The following is a 19546-nucleotide window of genomic DNA, read 5'->3' as shown; positions in this document are numbered from 1 at the left end:
AAGCTCAGTATATTTCATTCCTTAAAAATTTTAAGTTTCTGTATATCAAAGAACATGCATGAAAATTAAAAGGCAGACATCCACTTCTGGCCAAGATGGAGTAATAGGGACCAGATTTATCATCCTGCCTGAAACAACCTAAAAAACAGAAAAACAAACAAAAAACAGGTAAAAATACAGGAAACACTGTATTTCTCAAAACAGTGGACATCAGGCAGGGAACAACAATGGTCCCTGGGAGATGGGAAACAATCAGATGGAGTCCTACAATTGCTCAGCTTGCTTCCTTGAGAGATTTTCCAGGCCTCAGCGCAGGAAGGAGAAACTGAGGGGAGCCCAACAGGATCCCTGAGTTGACGAGAGAGAGTTGAAGGTCTAGGGAGACCAAGGCAACAAAGTTCACAGGACAGAGTACCAGAGAGGAGAGCATGCACAGGGAGAGAACCCTGGAGGCCTGCAGAGTATTCAGCAGGGAGTGGAGAAGCATGTGCCGGGGAGGGAACTGTCCAGGGCTTGGAAGAGAACCACTGGAAAAGATTGGAGGAACCAATGCCTGCTGCTTGCACAGGGTTAGGAAGAGGGTCTGTGCCACCCATCAGACTAGAAAAACAGATACTGCATGGGGCATTGGGTACTGAGAAAGGTCTTGCCTTGGTAGTGGGAATAATTAACCCTGAACAGAACACTGTGCCAGACCTGCCTTACAAATCAGAAAAACAAGACCTGAAAGGGTCAAACTGTGTCCAGATAGCTTAACTACATCCCAGATCAAAGCTATGGAATATTTATAGAAATATAAAAATATCCCGCACCCACCAAGGGAAAATTTACAGTGTCTGGCATCTGAACAAAAAATATCAAACACGCAAAGGAGCAGGAAAATGTGATTCACAAGGAGGAGAAAAATCAATTAATCAAAACCAACTGTGATAAGTTAATGCTGAAAACTAAAACCCTTAAAGCAATCACTAAAACAACAAAACCAAGTTATAGCTAAGAAACCAACAAAGCAGACAAAATGGAATAAATAAGACTCTGGATTAGCACAGAAGAAGGAAGCAGAAGAGAAAAGGGGAAAAGAACAGACGTCACAAGAAGAAAGCAAGTAACGAGATGATGGACCCACACCTAACCACGCTGATGAGCCCATTAAGCGTAAATGGTCTAAACACCCCGGTTAAGAGGCAGAGATGGTCAGATTGGTTTCAAAAGCAAGACCCAACTAGGTGCTGCCTACAAGAAACACATTTTAAATATAAAGACACAAATAGGTTAAAAAGAATAACAGAGCTTCGAAATATACATGAAGCAAAAAATGATAGAATTGAAAAGAGAAATAGATAGATCTACAATTATAGGCAGAGATGTCAATACCCCTCCCTCCATAGTGAATTGGACAAGTGGGCAGAAAATCAGCAAGGATATAGGAGACGTGAGCAATACTGACAACCAACTCAACTTGATTGACATTTATAGAACATTCCACTCAAATACACATTCTTTCCAAGTGCACATGGAACATTTACCGATATAGATCATGTTCCGGGTCATAAAACAAGAGAATCAGTTAAGAAGGATTCAAGTCACATAAATTATGTTCTTTGACCAAAATGGAATTAAATAATAAATCATAACAGAAAGATCTTTGGAAAAATCTCAAATATATGGGGTCTAAATAACATGCTTCTAAATAATCCATGAGTCAAAGAAAAATCAAAAGGAAATTAGGAGGTATTTTTCAATGGAAAGAAAATGAGAACACAACACATGGAGACTTACAGAGTGCAGCCACAGCAGGACTTCGGGTGAGTTTAGGGGGAAGTCTGTGCCACCAGATGCCTGTGTTACAAAATAAGAAAGGGCCCAAAGCGATGTTCTCAGCTTCTACCCTAAGGAAAATAGAAAAAGAAACAAAAATTAAGCCCAGAGTAAGCACCAGCAAGGAAATAATAAAGATCAAGTGGAAGTTGATGAAATAGAAAACAGAAAAACAATGGAAAAATCAAGAAAATCAACCCAAAACTTTGAGAAGATCAATAAAAACTGATAAACCTCTAACCGATTTGAACAGGAAAAGCTGGAGAACAAAGTTACCAATATCAGGAATGAGGGAGATGACATCACTACAGATTGTATAGATATTAAAAGAATAACAAGGCAATATTACAAACAGCTTTATGCCAATAAATATGACAGGTTAGATGAAATGCACAAATTTCTTGAAAAACACAAAATACCACAGCTCAGTCAAGAAGCAATAGATAACCTGAGTAACCCTGCATCTATGAAAGGGTTGAAAGTGTAGTTTAAAACTTTCCCACAGAAAAACTTTCCCAGATGGCTTCACTGGTGGATTCTACCAAACATTTAAAGAAGAAATAATAGCAATTATACACAAATTCTTCAAAAAACTTGAAGAGGAAGGAATACTTTCCGGTTCAATCTAGGAGGCCGGTATTACCCTGATACCAAAACCAAAGACAGTAGAAGAAACCTACAGACCACTCTCGGTCGTAAACATAGATGTAAAACTTCTAAATACAAGTTTAGCAAATAGGATTCAACAATATATAAAATGTACAATACATTATGACAAGTGTGGTTTATCCCAGGCCTGCAGGGTTGGTATAATGTTAGAAAATCAAAAAATCAGAGTAATTCACCATACTAACAAACTAAGAAAGAAAAACCACATGATCATCTCAATTGGTGCAGAAAAAGCATTTGACAAAATTCAACACTCATTCCTGATTAAAAAAATAAATGCTCTCAGCAAACTAGGAGTAGAACTTCCTCAACCTAATAAAGGGTATCTGACTGTGATAGACAAAGTTTTTTCGCTAAGATCTGCAAAAAGACAAGGATGTCTGCTCTCACCGCTTCCATCCACGGTGTACTGAGGTCCTTGCTAATGCAATTAGGCAAGAAAAAAATCATACAGATTGGAGAGAAAGAAGGAAAAGGGCCTTTATTCACAGACAACCTGATCATCCAATCCAACGGAATCTACAGGAAAAGCTATAAGAACTAATAAGTGAGTTTAGCAAGGTTTCAGGATACAAGATCAATATACTAAGTCAACTGTATTTCTATAACACAGCAATGAAAGATCAGATGTTGACACTTAAAAAATACCACTTTCTAACAGTATCAAAAAATAGGGATAAATCTGACAAAGGGCATGAAAGAGCTACACATCGAAAAATATAAAACATTGTTGAGAAAAATGACAGAAGATCTGAATAAATGGAGAGATATACAGTATCCATGGACTGGAAGACTTGGTCAATGCTGTTAAGATGTTGATTCTCCCTAAATTTAGCCTACGGATTCAATGCAATCCTAATAAAAATCCCAGCAGGTTTTTAATGTAGAAATTTACACACCAATTCTACCATTCAGATGGAAATGCAAAGGGCCGAAGGAAGCCAAAACAACCCTGACAAAGAAGAATAAAGTTGAGCTAACATTGTAAGAATTAGTATAAAATTAGAGTAACCAAAACAGGGGTGGTCCTGGTGTAAAGAAGTTCAGATAGATCAAAAGAACAAAATTAAGAGCCCAGAAATAAACCCACTAGTGTGCAGAAAAGCTAGCTTTTCCAATGAATCATGCTGAACAATTGGATACCCACCTGCAAAAAAGAACTTGGATGCATACCTCATACTATATACAAAAATTAACTTAAAATGGATCATAGACCTAAATATAAAACCAGAACTACCAAAACATGGGAGATCTTTGTGAATATGGATTAGGCAAAGATTTCCTAGACCCAACACAAAAAGCACAATTCCTAAAAAACAAATTGGTGCATTGAAATTCATCAAAAATGTTTAACATTTGCTCTTCAAAAGACACTGTAAAGAGAATGAAAAGATAAGACACGCACTGGGAGAAAATCTTTGCAAAGCATGTATTTCATAAAGGTCTGATCCAGAATATACGGTATAAAGAACTCTCAGAACTCAATAATAAGAAGACAAACAACCCAACCTTTAAAACTGGGCAAAAGATTAGAACAGACAGATTAGAACAAAAGATTATCTTCTCTAAACAAGATAAATGAACACACGTCAGCACACAAGAAGATGCACAACACCATTCATCATGGGGAAACACAATATAAAATCACAGGATACCACTAAATTTACAAGAATGGCTAAAATGAGAAGGTCTGACGAGACCCGATGTTGGCCAGAATGTGGAGGAACTCCACGTCGCCGGTGGAAATATAAAATGATAGTTTGGCAGTATCTTGATTTTCAAAAAGTTAAACATGCACCTGCCATGTGACCTAGCCATTCTCCTTGTAGACATTTCCCCACGAGAAAAGGAAATGTTTGTCCTTACGAAGACTTTCACATGAATGTAAATAACAGCTTTATTTTTAATTGTCAAAAACTGGAAACAACCCAAAAGTCCAACAACAGACGAATGGATAAACAAATTGCGGTGTATCCATATCGTGCAATCGGGAGGAATGCATGGCCGGTGCACGCAACAGCACGGATGAAGCTCAAAATAGCAATGCTCAGAGAACAAAGACAGGCAAAAAGGAGTACATACTATATGCTCTGAGTATATGTATAGAAAACTCTAGAAGATGCAAACTAAGCAGGTCATGGGTTGCTTAGGAATGGGGGGCAGGGAGGGATGGGAGAAGGCATCACAAGGGCCCCAAGACACTCTTGGGGGTGATGGGTGTTCACTATTCTCACAGTGGTGATGGTTTCACGGTGTCTACATATGTCAGAACTTATCCAGTTGTCTACCTTAGACATGTTGCATTTATTGTGTGTCAATTATACATCAATAGAGCTGTTTCTTAAAAAATTAAAACGTGAATGACAAACTGGGAAAATATTTTGAGTCAAATATGATAGACAAGGGGGTAATATATTAATACATTAAATGCACTTGGAAATCCATAAGGAAAACATCAACCCCCTAATTAGTTTGCCAGGGCTGCCATAAGAAAGCCTCACAGACTGGGCAGCTTAAACAGCAGAAATGTACTGTCTCCCAGTCCTGGAGGCTGGACGTCTGAAATCATGGTGTGGGCATAGCTGGTTCCTCCTCAGGCCTCTCTCCTTGGCGTGTAGATGGCCGTCTTCTCCCTGTGTCCTCACATGGTTGTCCCTCTGTGTGTCTGTGACCTGATCTCCTCTTCTAAGGACACCAGTCACATTGGATTAGGGCCCCTTAATGATGTCATTTTACCTTAATCGCCTCTATAAAGGCCCTAACTCCGAAAACAGTCACAGTCTGAGGTGCTGGTGGTCAGGGCTTCAGTATATGAATTTGGGGGTCATAGTTCAGCCCATCACACACCCTCATAGGAAAAAATTGAGCAAAAGACATAGACAAGTTACAGAATCAGAAATACAAATGACCAACAAATGCACAAGTGCAAACACTTGTAACCAAATAAGTATAAACACAAACGAGACACCATGTTTATCAAGTGTCAGAGCCTGGCTGGAGATGACCCCTCTCACCCTCCAGGAACCAGCAGTGCCTGGGGGAAGACACGCTTGGGTATCAAGTAGGTGCCAGGAGGCCCTGGGGAGGGAACCGAGGAGCCCACGGGGCAGCCTCCTCAAGCCAGGCCACCAGGTCAAGCAAATCTCCGGGCGGCTTGGTCTGGACATGGATGGCAGACACTCCTTCAGCATGTCCAGTCACTCTGGTCCTGTTGTACTGGCCGGGTGACCTCAGCACTCAGCGTGGGGAGACCCCCAGGATGGGGCCCCGGCGAGGTGCTGGAAAGGGGTGAGTAGACTCTCCCAGCCTGCAACCCTAGCCTAGGCTGGCCTGTCTGTTCCAGCGCCAGCCTGCCCAATCTGACCACCAGCCACATGCAGGCTCACCTGACATTTATGGAGCCTTCAGTTCAAAAGGGAACAGCCCCACCCACGCAGGAGACACCAAGGCAGGACTGCCACCTTTGAAACTCAGGGTCACAGGGACCTGGGCTCTCCTTGCTGGCTTATTGCCCGAGCCCCCTGGAACAAGAAACCTAGGGCGCCCACCCCAAGGAGGGGCATACGTGACCCAGACAGTGAGAACCACAGAGCGGGTGGAGGGAACCAGTCCCCGTGGAGTCAGGAAGAGAGATGCAGAAGGGGAGGGGGTGTGCAGGACGTGACCTCTGTTGGGAGCAGGAAAATGCCCTTTCTACCCTTCTCGTGTTCTTACAGCCGGACTAATAATAAAATTGACGCAAGACCAGATTAATAGGAGAAACACCCAGTTGAATATGTACGTATTCGAGATCATAGAGAAATGATGCTGGGACAGGGAACAAAGCAGGCATATATATCTTTTACACAAAGAAACAATAAATTTGTGGGGAATTGACAGGACAAAGAAACTTAGATTTGAGGCACGTAATTAGGGAGGAATTTAAGCAGAGTTGAGGCTTGAGGCAGTAAATTAGCAAAGTTTGTTTATGCAGGCTTCTCAGCCCTGAATTCCTCCTCGCTCTGGTGATAAGGATGCAGGGAGAGCACCTTTCACATGGGAGATTTATTTCCTGCACGTAGGGGGAACAGAGTGAGGGGGGTCAGAATGCCCTTTCTGCTTCTCAAGTGACTGTAATTCAAAATAAGCAGTATGCTATTGTGGGATATTTGGGGGTGGCCTGCCCTGGGCCCCAGCCCCCCCTGGGAAAGGCCGGGTGAGTTCTAAGCAGGGGAGTGGGGCGCCAGCCTGGGGAAGTGGTGAGGGCTGGGGATCCGTGGGAGGCAGAGGCAATCCTTCTGGGAGAAGCAGGGAGCCCCAGGCAGGAGCCGGAGTGGGCCGGCGGCAGGGGCCTGCCCGGGAGAAATGTTTGGTATCTCCCATGTTGCAAAAACAGCCTGCGATACTGCAATTTCTAAGAAATATATATATTTGGTCTTCGTCCATAGTTTCTGGCTCACAGCTCTTAAAACCCTTGGAATTTCCTGAGTGATAAGAGCAAAGGGAACATCTTTTCTTACAACATTTGGTCTCCTCCTCAGTTGCCGAAATCACTTCAGACCCATGAAGGTGACATGGGTGTCTTGTTAGTCATACAAGCCCCTTTCCATCACAACTGGGTTTATGTGAATGAGGTGACTTTTGGAAACCCCCTAAAGATGGGGGCTCAGGGGAACCAACCCTGATTACAGGGCTGGAACTTTCAGTCACCCTGCACCTCTGAGGCGGGGAGAGGGGCTGGAGGTTGAATCCATGGTCAATGGCCAATGATTTAATCAATCACGGCCGTGTGATGAAGCCTCCATAAAAACCCAAGAGGATCAGACCAGGAGAGCTCCCGGGTTGGTGAACAGGGCACATTTGGGGAGAATGGCTCCCGGAGAGGGCATAGAAGCTCCACACTGTGAGGAAACTGGGACCCCTCTCCCTCATCTAACAGGCAAGTCTAGCAAGCCAGTTGCACAGACTTAAGTCGATCCAGAATACCATGCTGTCCTGTGGAGCAGTCGTGCAGGCCTCCTGCGCCTGTGTGCAAATGACCTTGCAACCCCTGGTCTCATGAGTGAAGACGCCAGCTGGACAGACCCACAGCAGGAAGAGATAATGGGTACCTCGCTCCCTCATCGCCCAGCTGCATTTCTTAGAGACTGAAGGAAAACATGAGGACCCTGGTCCTTGCCTCCCTTCACACACAGATAACACCAACATCACAAGCCTTGTTTGACGTATAACAAAAGCTCCTGGTCTTGTTCTCCTGGAAGTAGATGACTATTCGACGTGGGAGTCCTTTCCTGCACGGACACCACTTTGTTAAAAGCAATAAAAACTGCGCTCAGCCCTGTAGCCTGGGAGCAGTTCCTCAGAATACCCCGTTGAGTTATTTCCCTAGACTCAAGTTCCTCACCTTGAGTATCGAATAAACTCCTTTAATTGACCTTTACCTAGACTCTTTATTTCAGTCGACAGCCCCCTTTCCCATACGTGCCCTGTGCACTCTTCCATCTGGCTGTTCCCGAGTTACATTCTTTTATAACAAACCGGTGATCCAGTGAGTAAAATGTTTTCCTAAGTTCTGTGTGCCGCTCTAGCAAACTAATTGAACCCAAGGAGGGGTCATGGGAACCTCTGATTTACAGCTGGTTGGTCAGAAGTACAGGTGACAACCGGGACTTGTGACTGGGGTCTGAAGCTGGGGGGGGGTGGGCAGGCTTGAGGGACTGAGCCCTTTACCTGTAGGATCCGACGCTATCCGGATCCGACGCTATCCAGGTAGATAGTGTCAGAACTGAGTAGAATGGTACGACACCCAGCTGGTGTCCGGGACTTGCTTGGTGTGGGAAAACCTTCCCCCCGTACTGGAATATAATGATCAGAATGCTTATAGGGGCCATGAATCTCCCTGGACCCTTCTAGAATATTCTTTGTTTCTTACCATCTCACAGGGGTTTCAATGTGAGGAGATAGGTTTCTAGGCACATGTGTGTGCAAACAAAAGTGTCTCTGAGCCTCCGTCTGTGTCCCCTGCCGCCTCCTGCCTGTGCATAGGGCACACCTACTGTATACATGGCGGGTACACACACGTAGTTATGCAGGTTTTTGCAGCCCAGTGCAAATTAGAGTCAACACAGGCGGCCAGGAGCAATGGTTGTGCTCGCTTTTACAAAGCAGTTCAGACTCAGTTGCAGGTATCAATAAAGATAAGGGTGAGGGGCTTCTCAGTTGCCCCACACACCCCTCCAGCTCCCCATCTCCCTCGTTGCTTTCCAACCTGGCTCCCTGGTTCCCCAGGGCCACGTGCGAGGCATCACAGCCTGGGGGGTGAGACTCACCTCTGCGCTCAGAAATTCCAGGCCTGATGGGGAGGAATCCAGCTGGCAGATAATCAGCAAGGCGGGGACTGAGTGCTGAGGGGGTCTGCACCGTTGAGACCCCAGCCCTGCCCCCACCTTCATTGAGGACCTCAGATCCCTGCTCAGATCTGTCCCCCTCCCCTTGGAGTGGCAGCGCCCACCAAAACCAGCACAGTGCCCACCAACCACCCTCTCCCATCAGCCACACACAACTTTAGACCCAACTTTCAGCCACATCTCTGAGCCAACATCACACCTTCAGGAAATAGGAAGCCTTCTGGCCTCCCAGCCTGGGGACCCCCATTCTCCAGCTCCATCTCTCTCCCCACCACCCCGCAGGCCCTCTCCAGCCTCAGTCTGCCCTGGCACAGTGCTGTGCAGCTCTGTCCCCTCCAGCAGGTCCCCTTCCACACCCAGCCTGGACCCCCTCCATCCCACACAGGGCCTGGAGAACAGCAGGGGACAGTCCTACCCTCCCCTGTTCCTCCCCCAGCAGGCAGGCTGACCCCCCATCACAGCTAACCTGTCCCCAGTGCCCACTCCTCATCTTCAGGACTGTCATCCTCAGTGAACCCACTTGTGTCATTTCCATCATCAAACACACCAAGAAGGAGGGCCCTCCAGCCCCTCCCCATGCCAGTCCCTCAGAGGGACACAGTGCAGGCCCCTCCGCGCTCCCTCTGTTCTCCGCCTGGGGCAGCCACCAGGTGCAGCCTCCGTGCCAACCTGCCTGGGCTCCCAACCCCATGCTACAGGCCAGCTCCCCCAGCTCTCTGGAGCAGGGAGACCTTCCCCTGCTTCCCGGGGTGTGGGGGGGGGGTTCTCCTTTCCCTGCAGCTTGCTTCACATGTTCCTTCAATGCCTCTCCTGCTCTGAAGAGCATTTGAGGCGCTGTGGGGTGCAGAGAGAAACAAGCCAGTCTGGTGGGGGAGAGGCAGCTAAAGGATGGAGGAGAAGCCGGAAGCCAGGCGGCAGAGGAAACCCAGGAAGAGTGGGGCCCGGGGCGGGGGCGGGGGGGGGGGGGGAGGCTGCAGCCCTCTCCTTCCCACAGGTCTGCCTGCTGTGTGTGGGGGAGGGTCAGGGGGCTCCAAATTTGGCCTTATGGAGGGGGTCCCCTGAGTGGGGGCTGTGGGGAGGCTGGAGCCGGGTGGGGGTAGGGGGCGGCAAGGCCAGGACAGGCCAGTGGCTTCACTGGAGGAGGCTGGCTGGGGTAGCCTGGGAGGGGTGGCAGGGGATGGGGAGAGTGTCTCAGCACAGGGCACCCAGGCTGTCTGGCCAGAAGGGCTTGGAGGGGGCTGTGGGGTTCCAGACCAGGGATGGAAGAAACAACCCGAGGTGGAGACAGGGGCCTCAGACCAAGGATAGGCCCCCCACCTGCCCTTCCCCCCATTCCCGCCTCCTCCCCCCATCACAGCTAACCTGTCCCCAGTGCCCACTCCTCATCTTCAGGACCTTCAGGACCAGCAGCTGGGAGGGTGGTGGGCTCGGGCTCCATGACCTACAGTGGTGTGGGCACTCAGGATGAGTGCGTGGGGTACAGACAGGGACGGCTGGACCCCAGGGTGGACGATGGCTGCCCGGTGGGGGTGCTGGGCCCGAGGGAGGCATGCAGGACTGTGGGGTGCTGAGGGGCATGGGCAGGGCATGGGGGTTCTGGGCGCTTCCAGTGTGTGCAGGACCGGGAGTGTGCGGGTTGGGTGCGGGTCAGGTATCAGGGTGGTGGGGGTCAGAGGTGCTGACTGGTGTGTGGGCCTGCGGGGGTCGTGTGCACAGGCCAGGTGGGGGCCAGGCGCGGTGGGCGGTCAGGTCTGAGGCTCGGGTGCAGTCAGGTGCGCAGGGCGGGGCGAGGCGGGCGGTCAGGTGCCGGCCAGGTGGCAGTCAGGTGTGGCTCAGGTGAGCGGGGTGGGGTGGGGGTGGGGAGGGGGTCAGGTGCCGGCCAGGTGCCAGCCAGGCGCGGCTCAGGTGCAGCTCAGGCGCAGTCAGGCGCAGGCCAGGGTGATGGCCTGCGCGTGCCCTCCCGGGAGCGAGGGGGCGCTGTGGCCGGGTGCGCGTGGGCCGTGCGCGCCCCTCCTTCCGCCCGCGGCCCCGGAAGCGGCGATGGCGCGGAATGTGCTGTGAGTTGGGGTGCGGGGCGCGGTCACGGTCACCGTCACGGTCACGCGGGGCGCAGGGACCCCGGGCCCGGGAGCGGGTGCGTGCGGTCCGAGCCTGGCGTCCCAGCTGTCCGCGCCGCCGCCCCATTTGGCCGCTTCGCAGGCGTCCCTGGCGTCCTCGCGCAAAAGGACGGCCACCCTCCGTCGTGTCTCTCGGGGGTGGGGGGGGAGGGCCCGTGCTGAAGTCTCCACTAGTCCCCCCTCGCTCCACCCTGCGTTCGCCCCCCGCCCCTGTCTGCCCCGAATTTAGGCAGGAAACACTCATGCTCCTCGGTGAACACGAGGGACCCCATGAACGAATGAATGAATGGATGCATGTCGGCCCCCGGGGGGTCTCGGGCAGGGACGTGTTGTGGCCGCGTCGAGCCGGTGCATCCCGTGCAGGTGCCCGTGGAGAGCGGGTGGGGGCCCGGGTGTAGATTCAGGGAGCGGGAGGGCCCCCATCAGCTCCGAAAGAGGTGCGGGGCATGTGGGGCTCGGCCTCCACTGGGACCCCCGCCCTCCGTTCTGGAGGAACTAAGCTCCAAATGAGGGCCCCCCTCCCGGGGCCAGGGGCCGTGGGGCGGGGAGAGAAACCAGGGCAGGCGCTGGGCCGCCAGTCCACGTGTGCACTCACTGGCCAGGGAGGTCAGGGGGGAGCGGGCAGGAGAGATGTCATGGAGAGATGGAGAGATGGGTGGGGTGAGGGGGAGGGAGAGGGTGGGATCACAGTGAGTCATCCTCAGGGCCACGGGGAGGTGGGCTGGGGGCAGCGAGCCAGGTGGCTGTGTTTGGAGGAGGGAGGAGAAATGCAGAGTCCTCTTGAGGTCTGTGAAGTTGAGGTGCTTGACGTGGTGCTGGCCTCGGGGATGGGATGTGGGCCCGAGGCCTGGGAGAGCTGTGTTCTGGAACCAGGGGGAGGGCGGTCAGCAGTGCTGGTTGCTCAGAGCCCAAGGGTCCCAGGCCTCTGGCCAGGCCTTGGGACTGGGCTGCTGCTCAGTGTTGGGGGAGGACGGAAGGTTTGGGAGACCCTGCCCTCGAGAGCAGTAGCGAGACTCAGCCCCGCACACTGGGCCTCTCTCCACCCCAGAGAGTGCACCCTTCAGGCCCCAGACCCTGGTGGCTCAGAGAGATTGAGGGATCTGAGCCAGCGCCCCCATTTCCACAGTTACCCAGTGGGCTCAGCCTTTGCCCCCCTGCAGTGCCCTAGCTGATCTCCAGGGGAATAAGGGAGCCCCTTGGGTGGCCTGCGTGGCCTGGACTCCCAAGAGGGTAAAGCCAGGCAGGTCCTTTGCCTCTGGGGCCCTGGGAGGGCAAGCCCTGTGGCCAGGCTGTGCCCAAAGAAGTTCTGCCGGGGCGGCTGTCACCTGCTGCCCTGGTCACCGCAGACCCCGGGCAGACGTTACCCAGCCGTTCAGTTCAGCAGCCCAAGGTGCTTCCAGCGCCCCAGTCTGTGCCAGGGGGCCAGAGCCCTGCCCTTGGAGAGCCTCAGCCGCTCCTGCCCCGGGCGCCCGCTCAGCCCTGCTTCTTTCAGGACTCCCCACCCAGGTGCTCTGATCTTTGGCCCTCCACGTCCTCCCCAGACTTGTGAGGCTGAGGACCAGCGTGGAATTTGGCCTCAGTGAACCCCTTCCATGGTGCTGGGTGCTCCCCAAGACCAGGGGCTACATGCAGTGCTACATGGTGGTCACCAGGGGTACAGGCGAGACCCTCGATGGCAGCCTGTGCCCCTGCACCCACCCTCCACCAAGACCTGCCCCCTGGGCTCTTGGCAGACCCCCGGCCCCCTCTCAGACCCTGCAGACTTGGGGCCCCTCCCTCACCCCAGCCCTGTGGCCTAGTTGGGTGCAGTTGGCAGTGGTCCTCCCTGCCCCCCAACTCAACCCAGAGCACTGGGCCAGTTGGTGGGGGCACCCACACCTTTCTTGCTGCCTCTGCTTGCTTGGGGGGTTTTCGGGGTGGGGGAGGTTGGGGACTGCAAACGCTGTTTTCCTGAGCTGCTGATTCCGCGTTCCTCGCTCTCCCTTCATGGAGGGGCGGGCGCTCCCCCACCCTCAGGGAGAGTGGCGTGACCCTGTCCCTGCGGGGTTAAGCCAGCGTCAGAAGCAAGCTGGTTCTGTGAGATTCCACCTCACCTGAGCAGAAGGGAAGGTGGTGATTCGTGCTGTCTGCAGCCTGCCCATGTGGGGCCCAGTCCTGGGACGAATGACAGCCATGCGGGGGCCGCGTGCCTGCGGGTCCGTCACTTTGAACAAACATGTCTCTGAGCCTCGCCGCCAGCCTGTTTGGGGGGGTGGGGTGGGCACATGCTCTGCTGGCTTCTGTTTATTTTTCGAATCGTTCATTGGCCTTTGGAAAAGGCCTTGGGGGTCAACGGCCCATGCTACCCCGAGTTGATGCTGGGGACGGGGGAACTGGCCACCCACACAGGGTAGAGCCATGTGGTGAGCGAAGGGGGCTGCAGGGACCTCGGGCGATGGCCTGGGAGAGCTGCCCCCCTCTGCTCCCTGCCCCTGCTGACGTGGGTGAACAGATGGGGGCCAGCAGGGGTGTCCTCGAGAGTCGCATGTTCTGAGTGTGATGTAGACACACGTCTCCCTCACAGATACCCGCTGTACCAGCTGGGCAACCCCCAGCTGCGCGTCTTCCGCACCAACTTCTTCATTCAGCTGGTGCGGCCCGGCACGGCCCAGCCCGAGGATACTGTGCAGTTCCGGATCCCCATGGAGTAAGCCCCCTAGGAATTTGGGCTGGGGAGTGCCCCTGAGGCCCTGCAGTCCTGGCCATGTCACGGAACCGGCTCACAAGTGGGGCTTCTTCCTGCTGTGAAAATCCTGCTGGGCTCTGCAAATATTGACTGAGGGCCTGGTGTTTGCAGAGCCTGGGGGGAGCCTGCACTGGCCTCGCCTCCCCGCTCCTTCCACCTGGGGCAGCCTAGTCAGAGCCTGAGAGTCCTCTTCTTTTCTTGACTGAACCTCACTGCTCTTCCCGGGAGGCTGGGCCCTGACTCCAGAGCTGCTCACCCCCACCTCCAAAACCTGAGTCCTCCAGGTGGTGCCTTCACAGAGGCCCCCGGGTACCCAAGGATGCACCTCCCTGTCACGCATACTGCAGGGTGCTGCTCTGAAGTCTGAGGATGTGACTGTCCCAGGCCAGGGCCCTGCTGTCAGCCTTCTGAGGTGGGGGCAGGAGAGGCCGAGGGCCCATTTCTGATGCCCGTTAAGGTGCACAGGGAACGGGGACCTAACCCACCAACGCCTCGACCATCATTTGTAGGAAAGGACCTCGTGGCAGGCGAGTTGCTGCAGAGCGGGCCTCCCCAGCACTGCAGACAGGATAGGCCACAGCAGGCTGTGCTCCTGGCAGCCAAGGGCATTCACAGGCTGTCCCTGCCCTCGGGAGAGCTCCGCCCGGGGGCTTAGCCCCTGTGAGCATGGACCAGTGGGAGGGTGAATGGAACTGGGGGCCTGGTCCCTCCGTCACCCCCACACTGATATGTCGAGGATGGGAGAGGGCTGGGCGGGGACCAGTGGCCTCAGCCCTGGCTTCCCCCTGGTGCAGGGATGAGGCTGTGCCCCTACCGCCCCCACCCTGAGCCCTCAGTCCAGCACCTCTCCCCCGTCGGCAGGCTGCTTTTTGTCTCAGCCTGGTTCAGACGTCTTTTTCTTTTCCTTTACGCAGGATGACCAGGGTGGACCTCAGGAATTATCTAGAGCGTATTTACAACGTGCCCGTGGCTGCCGTGCGGACGAGAGTGCAGCACGGTGCGTGCCTGCCAGGGCGGGCTATGCCCTGTCACGCGTGTGGGCTCTCCCCCAGGCTGCCCCACATCGCTGCCCCATGTCCTCCTTGCAGCCACTCCATGGGGTCTGGTTCTTGGCACTAGAGGAAACTGAGGCCCAAGGGTTGAGGCGACGTCCCGGGGTCACACTTCCCGGGGCACAGCTGGGATTAGCACCCGGGTGGGCCGGCCCCACAGGCTGCTCTGAGCACGGCGCCGGACCTTGGCCCCCCAGCCCGCCAGCCCCCACAGCCGCTTCCCCTCTGCCGCGGAGGGAGGTCGGGTCAGCAGAGTGCTTTCTTCATTCCCCCAGCCCGTTCTCACTCCTTCCTGTTGACCCGGTTCCCCCCGCGCTGTAAATCTGACGACCTTCAGTCTGAAGCGAGGATGGCCAGCGCCAGCGAGGGCTGCTGCCCCGGCAAATGGGAGAGATCGGTTTCCTGAGTTATTTTAGACACGTGCAGGTTTTTAGCAGAGCGGAGGTCTGCGGCGGTGGCGGTCGCTCTCTGAGCGTGGTGTGTACGTTTGAGACAGGCACATTCAGGGTGTGACACGTTGTCATCTGTGGGGACCCACTAGTTCCGACACGTTTCCCTCTCGAGAAAGTGGGTTCCTGGGTTGGTTGAACTAGAAGTTTTGTGCTGGGAGTAAAGTACCCCCCCCCACAGGTTCCAACAGGAAGAGGGATCATAGGAACGTCAGGATCAAAAAGCCAGACTACAAGGTGGCTTATGTGCAACTGGTGAGTGAGCCTCGGGGCAGAGTCTCGGTCCCAGGCTAAGCTACCACTCCGAGACCTTGGTGGAGGGCCGTGACCTTGGTGGAGGGCCGTGTTTGTGCAGCAGCTGCTGCCCAGGGGCCCGGGAGGCCTCGAGAGGCAGGATCTCAAGGCCCATGGCTGGGGCAGAGCCTGCCCTTGGTTCTAGTGCACAGTGAACCCCGAGAGAAGCTGGGGGTCAAAGTGCACTTCATCCCGGGGAGGGAGACGGGTGAGGGGCATTTTGGAACTTCTGGGTGGCCAGCCTTGTGGTGCCTGTGGACTGTGACGTGCTGTGGGCAGAGGCAGGGGCCACCCGGGCCTGGGGGATTTGGGCTCAGACAGAAACCCAAACGTGCCAAGCGTTGAAGGCTCCTGGCCCTGGAGAGCCTATCCTTGGACGGGCCCAGGCCAGGAGGCAGTTAATGCCATGGGTTAGAAGTTGCTGCAGGGGGACCGGTTTGGTGTGTCCCAGGGTCCTAGCTGAGCCCCTTCCCCTCTGGACTGTATTGTGGGGCTCTGGCACATTCTGCCAGGTCCTCTGTACTCTGCTCCGTGCCTGGCTGGGGCTCCGGGAAGAGGGGCTGGCACCCCGTCCGAGGCTTCACTGACGAAACCCTGAGCTGCCAAGGGTAGGATGCACATTTGCAAATCCCCGCCAGGCGACCCCAGACTCCCTCTCAACCGAGAATGGGCCGCCACTGTGGGCGTCAAGGCCCGTGGTCTCCAGGCAAGATGGCCTCTGACCCGGCGGGTGGCCTCTGTGGAGACCTTCCAGGGACGGCCGCCTGCCCCGCAGGGCCCATTAACAGCCCCCCACAGTTTGAAACCGCGGGGGGCTTCCTCTGATTTCTTTGGTCTCCGTGTCTACAGCCTGAGCGGGAGCCGGGCAGCGGCGGCTGGCCGCTAGATGGCAGTAGCGCTATTTGTGGAAACAGCCTCGGCCGCCAACCTCTTCTGGGCGTCAGGAGGCAGTTTGTTAAAAGACCAAGTTAGTGGGGCAGTTTTTCTGAAAAACAGCCCCAGTTGTTCCAAACAGGGGCCCCCGTCATTATTTGGCCTGATATTTGCTGTGCGTAAAATCTGCCAATCCAAGTGGAGAGAGCTGCGCTGGCCTTATAAAGACGCCTGTGTCCTCTGGGCTGGACCGGGCCATCTGTCTTTGTCATGGCACGCGGGGTGACATCCCATATGGCGGCATTCGCCACGAGGCCCTTCAGCAGGCGAGCTATGGTTACAAGTGGCTTTTGAGTCATCCGAGCCCTCGCATTTTTCCCCGGGCCCCACCTCACTCTGAAAACTGAACTCAGCAGCGCTTAGATCCGCTGTCTGCAGCTGCCGCTGCTGCCTTTCTTCCTCCGTGAAATCGGGGCCGCGAGAGACGAGGCAGCGCAACTGGGAGCAGAGTCCCCGCTGGGCACGATTCCTGCCAGGCCAGAACTAAATGTGTAACGGACCCCCCCAACTCCAGCAGATCTGTGCCTGCCCCTCTGAAGAGGTCCCTTCCCTGTCCCCCGTCTACCAAGACCGTCCTCTCCCAGTGTGTCCCTTCGGTCCCGGCCCGGGGCCTCTAATAAGAGAGCTAATTGTAAAGCACACAGAGAGGCAAGCAGAAAGAGAAATTAAATTACCGAATTTACTTTGAGTTGGCTGCTGCAGAGAAGCCGTCTGCATGGTGGGAGTCCCACATTTTTCCCAACAACCTGATAAACACCCCTTTGGCCCTGAGTCCCAGGGCCCTTGCAGGCGCCTAGTCCCCCACACAACAGAAAGAGCATTGACATGCCACGCGGAGCCCATGCGTGTCACAGAGCTGCTGGGCAAACAGCGCGTGGCCCGTCGCCTCGGGCGCAGACAGTGGCTGAGGGGCTCTCAGGACCCCCGCCATGGCCAGTTCCTTCCCTGTTCATCATGATATTTTTCCCCTTTCCTGTTCTTTTCCAGTCAGCTTGCTCTCCTCTCTGGAAGGGCTGAGGGTTTTATTTTTGAGAGTACAAAGTGGATTATCTAGAAAGGGGACCCCCCCCACCCTGGGAAGCTTCAGCTGGCACCCACCAATGGCTCTCGTCTCAGGGGAGACACGAAGCATTTCTCTCCCTGGCTTCCTCTGTTTTTTCCCAAGCTATTGCAAATTGCCTCTTTGTATTTATATTTAAAATGTCATTTTGGGTTCCCCCACCTCAGAAAACTAGCAGAATCACCTCGATATATGAAACATAAATCCCCTGTTCTGGGCAGTCTGCCCTGCATGTAAACCATTGCCCTCTGGTATTTTAAAAAAGAAAAAAAAAAAATGCAGTTTTGAAATGTGTAAGATAATCCCCCTGCAGGCTGGCTACCGCGCGTGCACCGTCGCTGCTTTTCATCACTCGGGGCCTGCACTCCGCGCCATGCAATCAGAATTTATAAACCTCCCGTTCTCGGGGTGGAGGACGTGGGCTGTTTCAGATCACGCTTGGCCGCCTGCCCAAGTCCAAATTTCTTTACAAAACAAGGGTCTGCAGGAACCCAGCGCACTTTGCTGATTTTACTTATTAAAATTTTCCAGATACGGAGGCCGTCCTCCGTCCTTTGCCCGCGTCTGGAGACAGACGTGCGGCCCGAGAGCTATCCGGCGCCCTCCCCTCCCCTCCCCGCCCTTATCTCCAGAGCTGCTCCGTGATAGTCAGCAAATAGCTGAAACCGCCCCTCGTGCTTGCTTAGGTCCCCAGAGAGCAAGCCATCCTGCCTCCTCCACGTGAGCAGGGGGGCCAGGCTGGTACCCCGGCCCGTGTGTCCGGGGGTCTGGGTTGAGACTTGGCCAACACTGACATTCTGAACTTTGAAAGGTGTAAAACTAGCTAATTTGCAAAGCCGGTCTTGATACATAGAGTCTGCATCTGTACGTTTCTGTGTACATTATATGCATTTTATTTGCCAAGCTCCGAGCCGGGAGGAGGGGGTAGTTTGTCCTGTGGGTAAAGGCCTTTAGGTATTGTGCAGGGAAAAAGTTTCAGCGTGGCGCTGGACGTGGCACCACTGCTCCACCCCTCCGCCCGCCCGGGCTGCCCCACGCGGTAGATCGGTGCTTTGCTGGGCTGCTGTTAATGAGGCCCTGACCAGTGGAGACTGCACTCCGCCAGGAGATAATGTCGATGAAAAGGGGCCTTGTCGCAGAGTAATGGTTTCCCGCTGCTAGATAAAAGCTGGAGAACCGGGGGGCCTGCTGAGATGTTTATTTTCCAGGCAGGGACATTGCTCCAGAGACGCTGGCCCTGTGTCTGTCCCGCGGGCGTGGGTCAGGCCTGCCACAGGGGCGGGTTCTGCCCACCCCTCCTCATCTCAGAACACGTGGCGGCTGCTCGGGGGTCTCCACGCGGTGTGGGAGCCGGGCTCTGTGCTGGAGTGTCGGCCTTTTCTCCCTAGGCGCACGGACAGACCTTCACATTCCCAGACCTGTTTCCTGAGAAGAAGCAGAGTCCTGACGGCAGCACGGGGGACGAGGACATCCAGGACAGGCTCCTGGAAGAGCAGAGGCAGCGGCAGAGCCGCGACCCCCGGCGCGGTGGCGTCCCCAACTGGTTTGGCCTGTGATGGGCCCCGGCTCTGACAGCTCAAATAAAAGTCCTGCGTGTGGAGAAAGGCCCACCGGCTCTGCTTCCTCTGTTCCCTCGGACCCCCGTCTCCCCGCAGCAGGGCTGAGGCCTCGCCTGCGAGTTGTGGGTGCACCCCACATCCCCAGAGCGCACACGGCAGCCTGGCCGCGCTCTGCCTGGAAGCCACTGTGCACCAACGGGCAGCGGGTGGGCCCTGGTGACCACTGGGCTCTGGCTCTGGACCTAAGGCGAGACCGGGACCCCTGGGGGCAGACGGGCAGGCTAGGAACCACATTCCTGAAGGGGGGATGAGACCTGTGGACAGCACCCAGAAAGTAATCCTGAGCAGCTGCACTTAAAATTCTGTGTTGTGAGGAGGGGTCGGCGTGAGCACAGAGGGCAGAGGGCAGGGTGGTGGGTAGGGTGAGTGTGGGCAGCACAGGGAGGGAGCCCATCCAGGCAGAGGTTCTGGTGTGGTGCGGGGA

The 19546-nt window shown here is 54.4% G+C and overlaps 1 protein-coding gene across 3 annotated transcripts; it reads left to right on the top strand.

Annotated features, from left to right (window-relative positions):
* The first annotated feature begins 10880 nt into the window (after positions 1–10880).
* MRPL23 (mitochondrial ribosomal protein L23) lies at positions 10881–19110 on the top strand. 3 transcript variants are annotated; one of them, XM_004441069.3, is made up of 5 exons: positions 10881–10930; positions 13554–13676; positions 14630–14712; positions 15398–15471; positions 18892–19110. In XM_004441069.3, exons 1-5 carry the CDS (start codon positions 10914–10916, stop codon positions 19057–19059), a joined length of 465 nt encoding a protein of 154 aa, XP_004441126.3. In that variant the 5' UTR covers positions 10881–10913; the 3' UTR covers positions 19060–19110. The 3 variants fall into 3 exon arrangements, with proteins under 3 accessions (XP_004441126.3, XP_087278615.1, XP_087278616.1); XM_087422489.1 differs by lacking the exon at positions 10881–10930 and adding an exon at positions 11187–11353; XM_087422490.1 differs by lacking the exon at positions 10881–10930 and adding an exon at positions 12988–13185.
* Positions 19111–19546: the final 436 nt, after the last annotated feature.

This window comes from Ceratotherium simum, chromosome 34, assembly GCF_057802395.1.
Source record: "Ceratotherium simum simum isolate JZ-2026a chromosome 34, ASM5780239v1, whole genome shotgun sequence".
Lineage (NCBI taxonomy): Eukaryota > Metazoa > Chordata > Mammalia > Perissodactyla > Rhinocerotidae > Ceratotherium > Ceratotherium simum.
The sequence above is the reverse complement of the archived record's forward strand: the minus strand, read 5'-3'. Positions and strand labels throughout refer to the sequence as shown.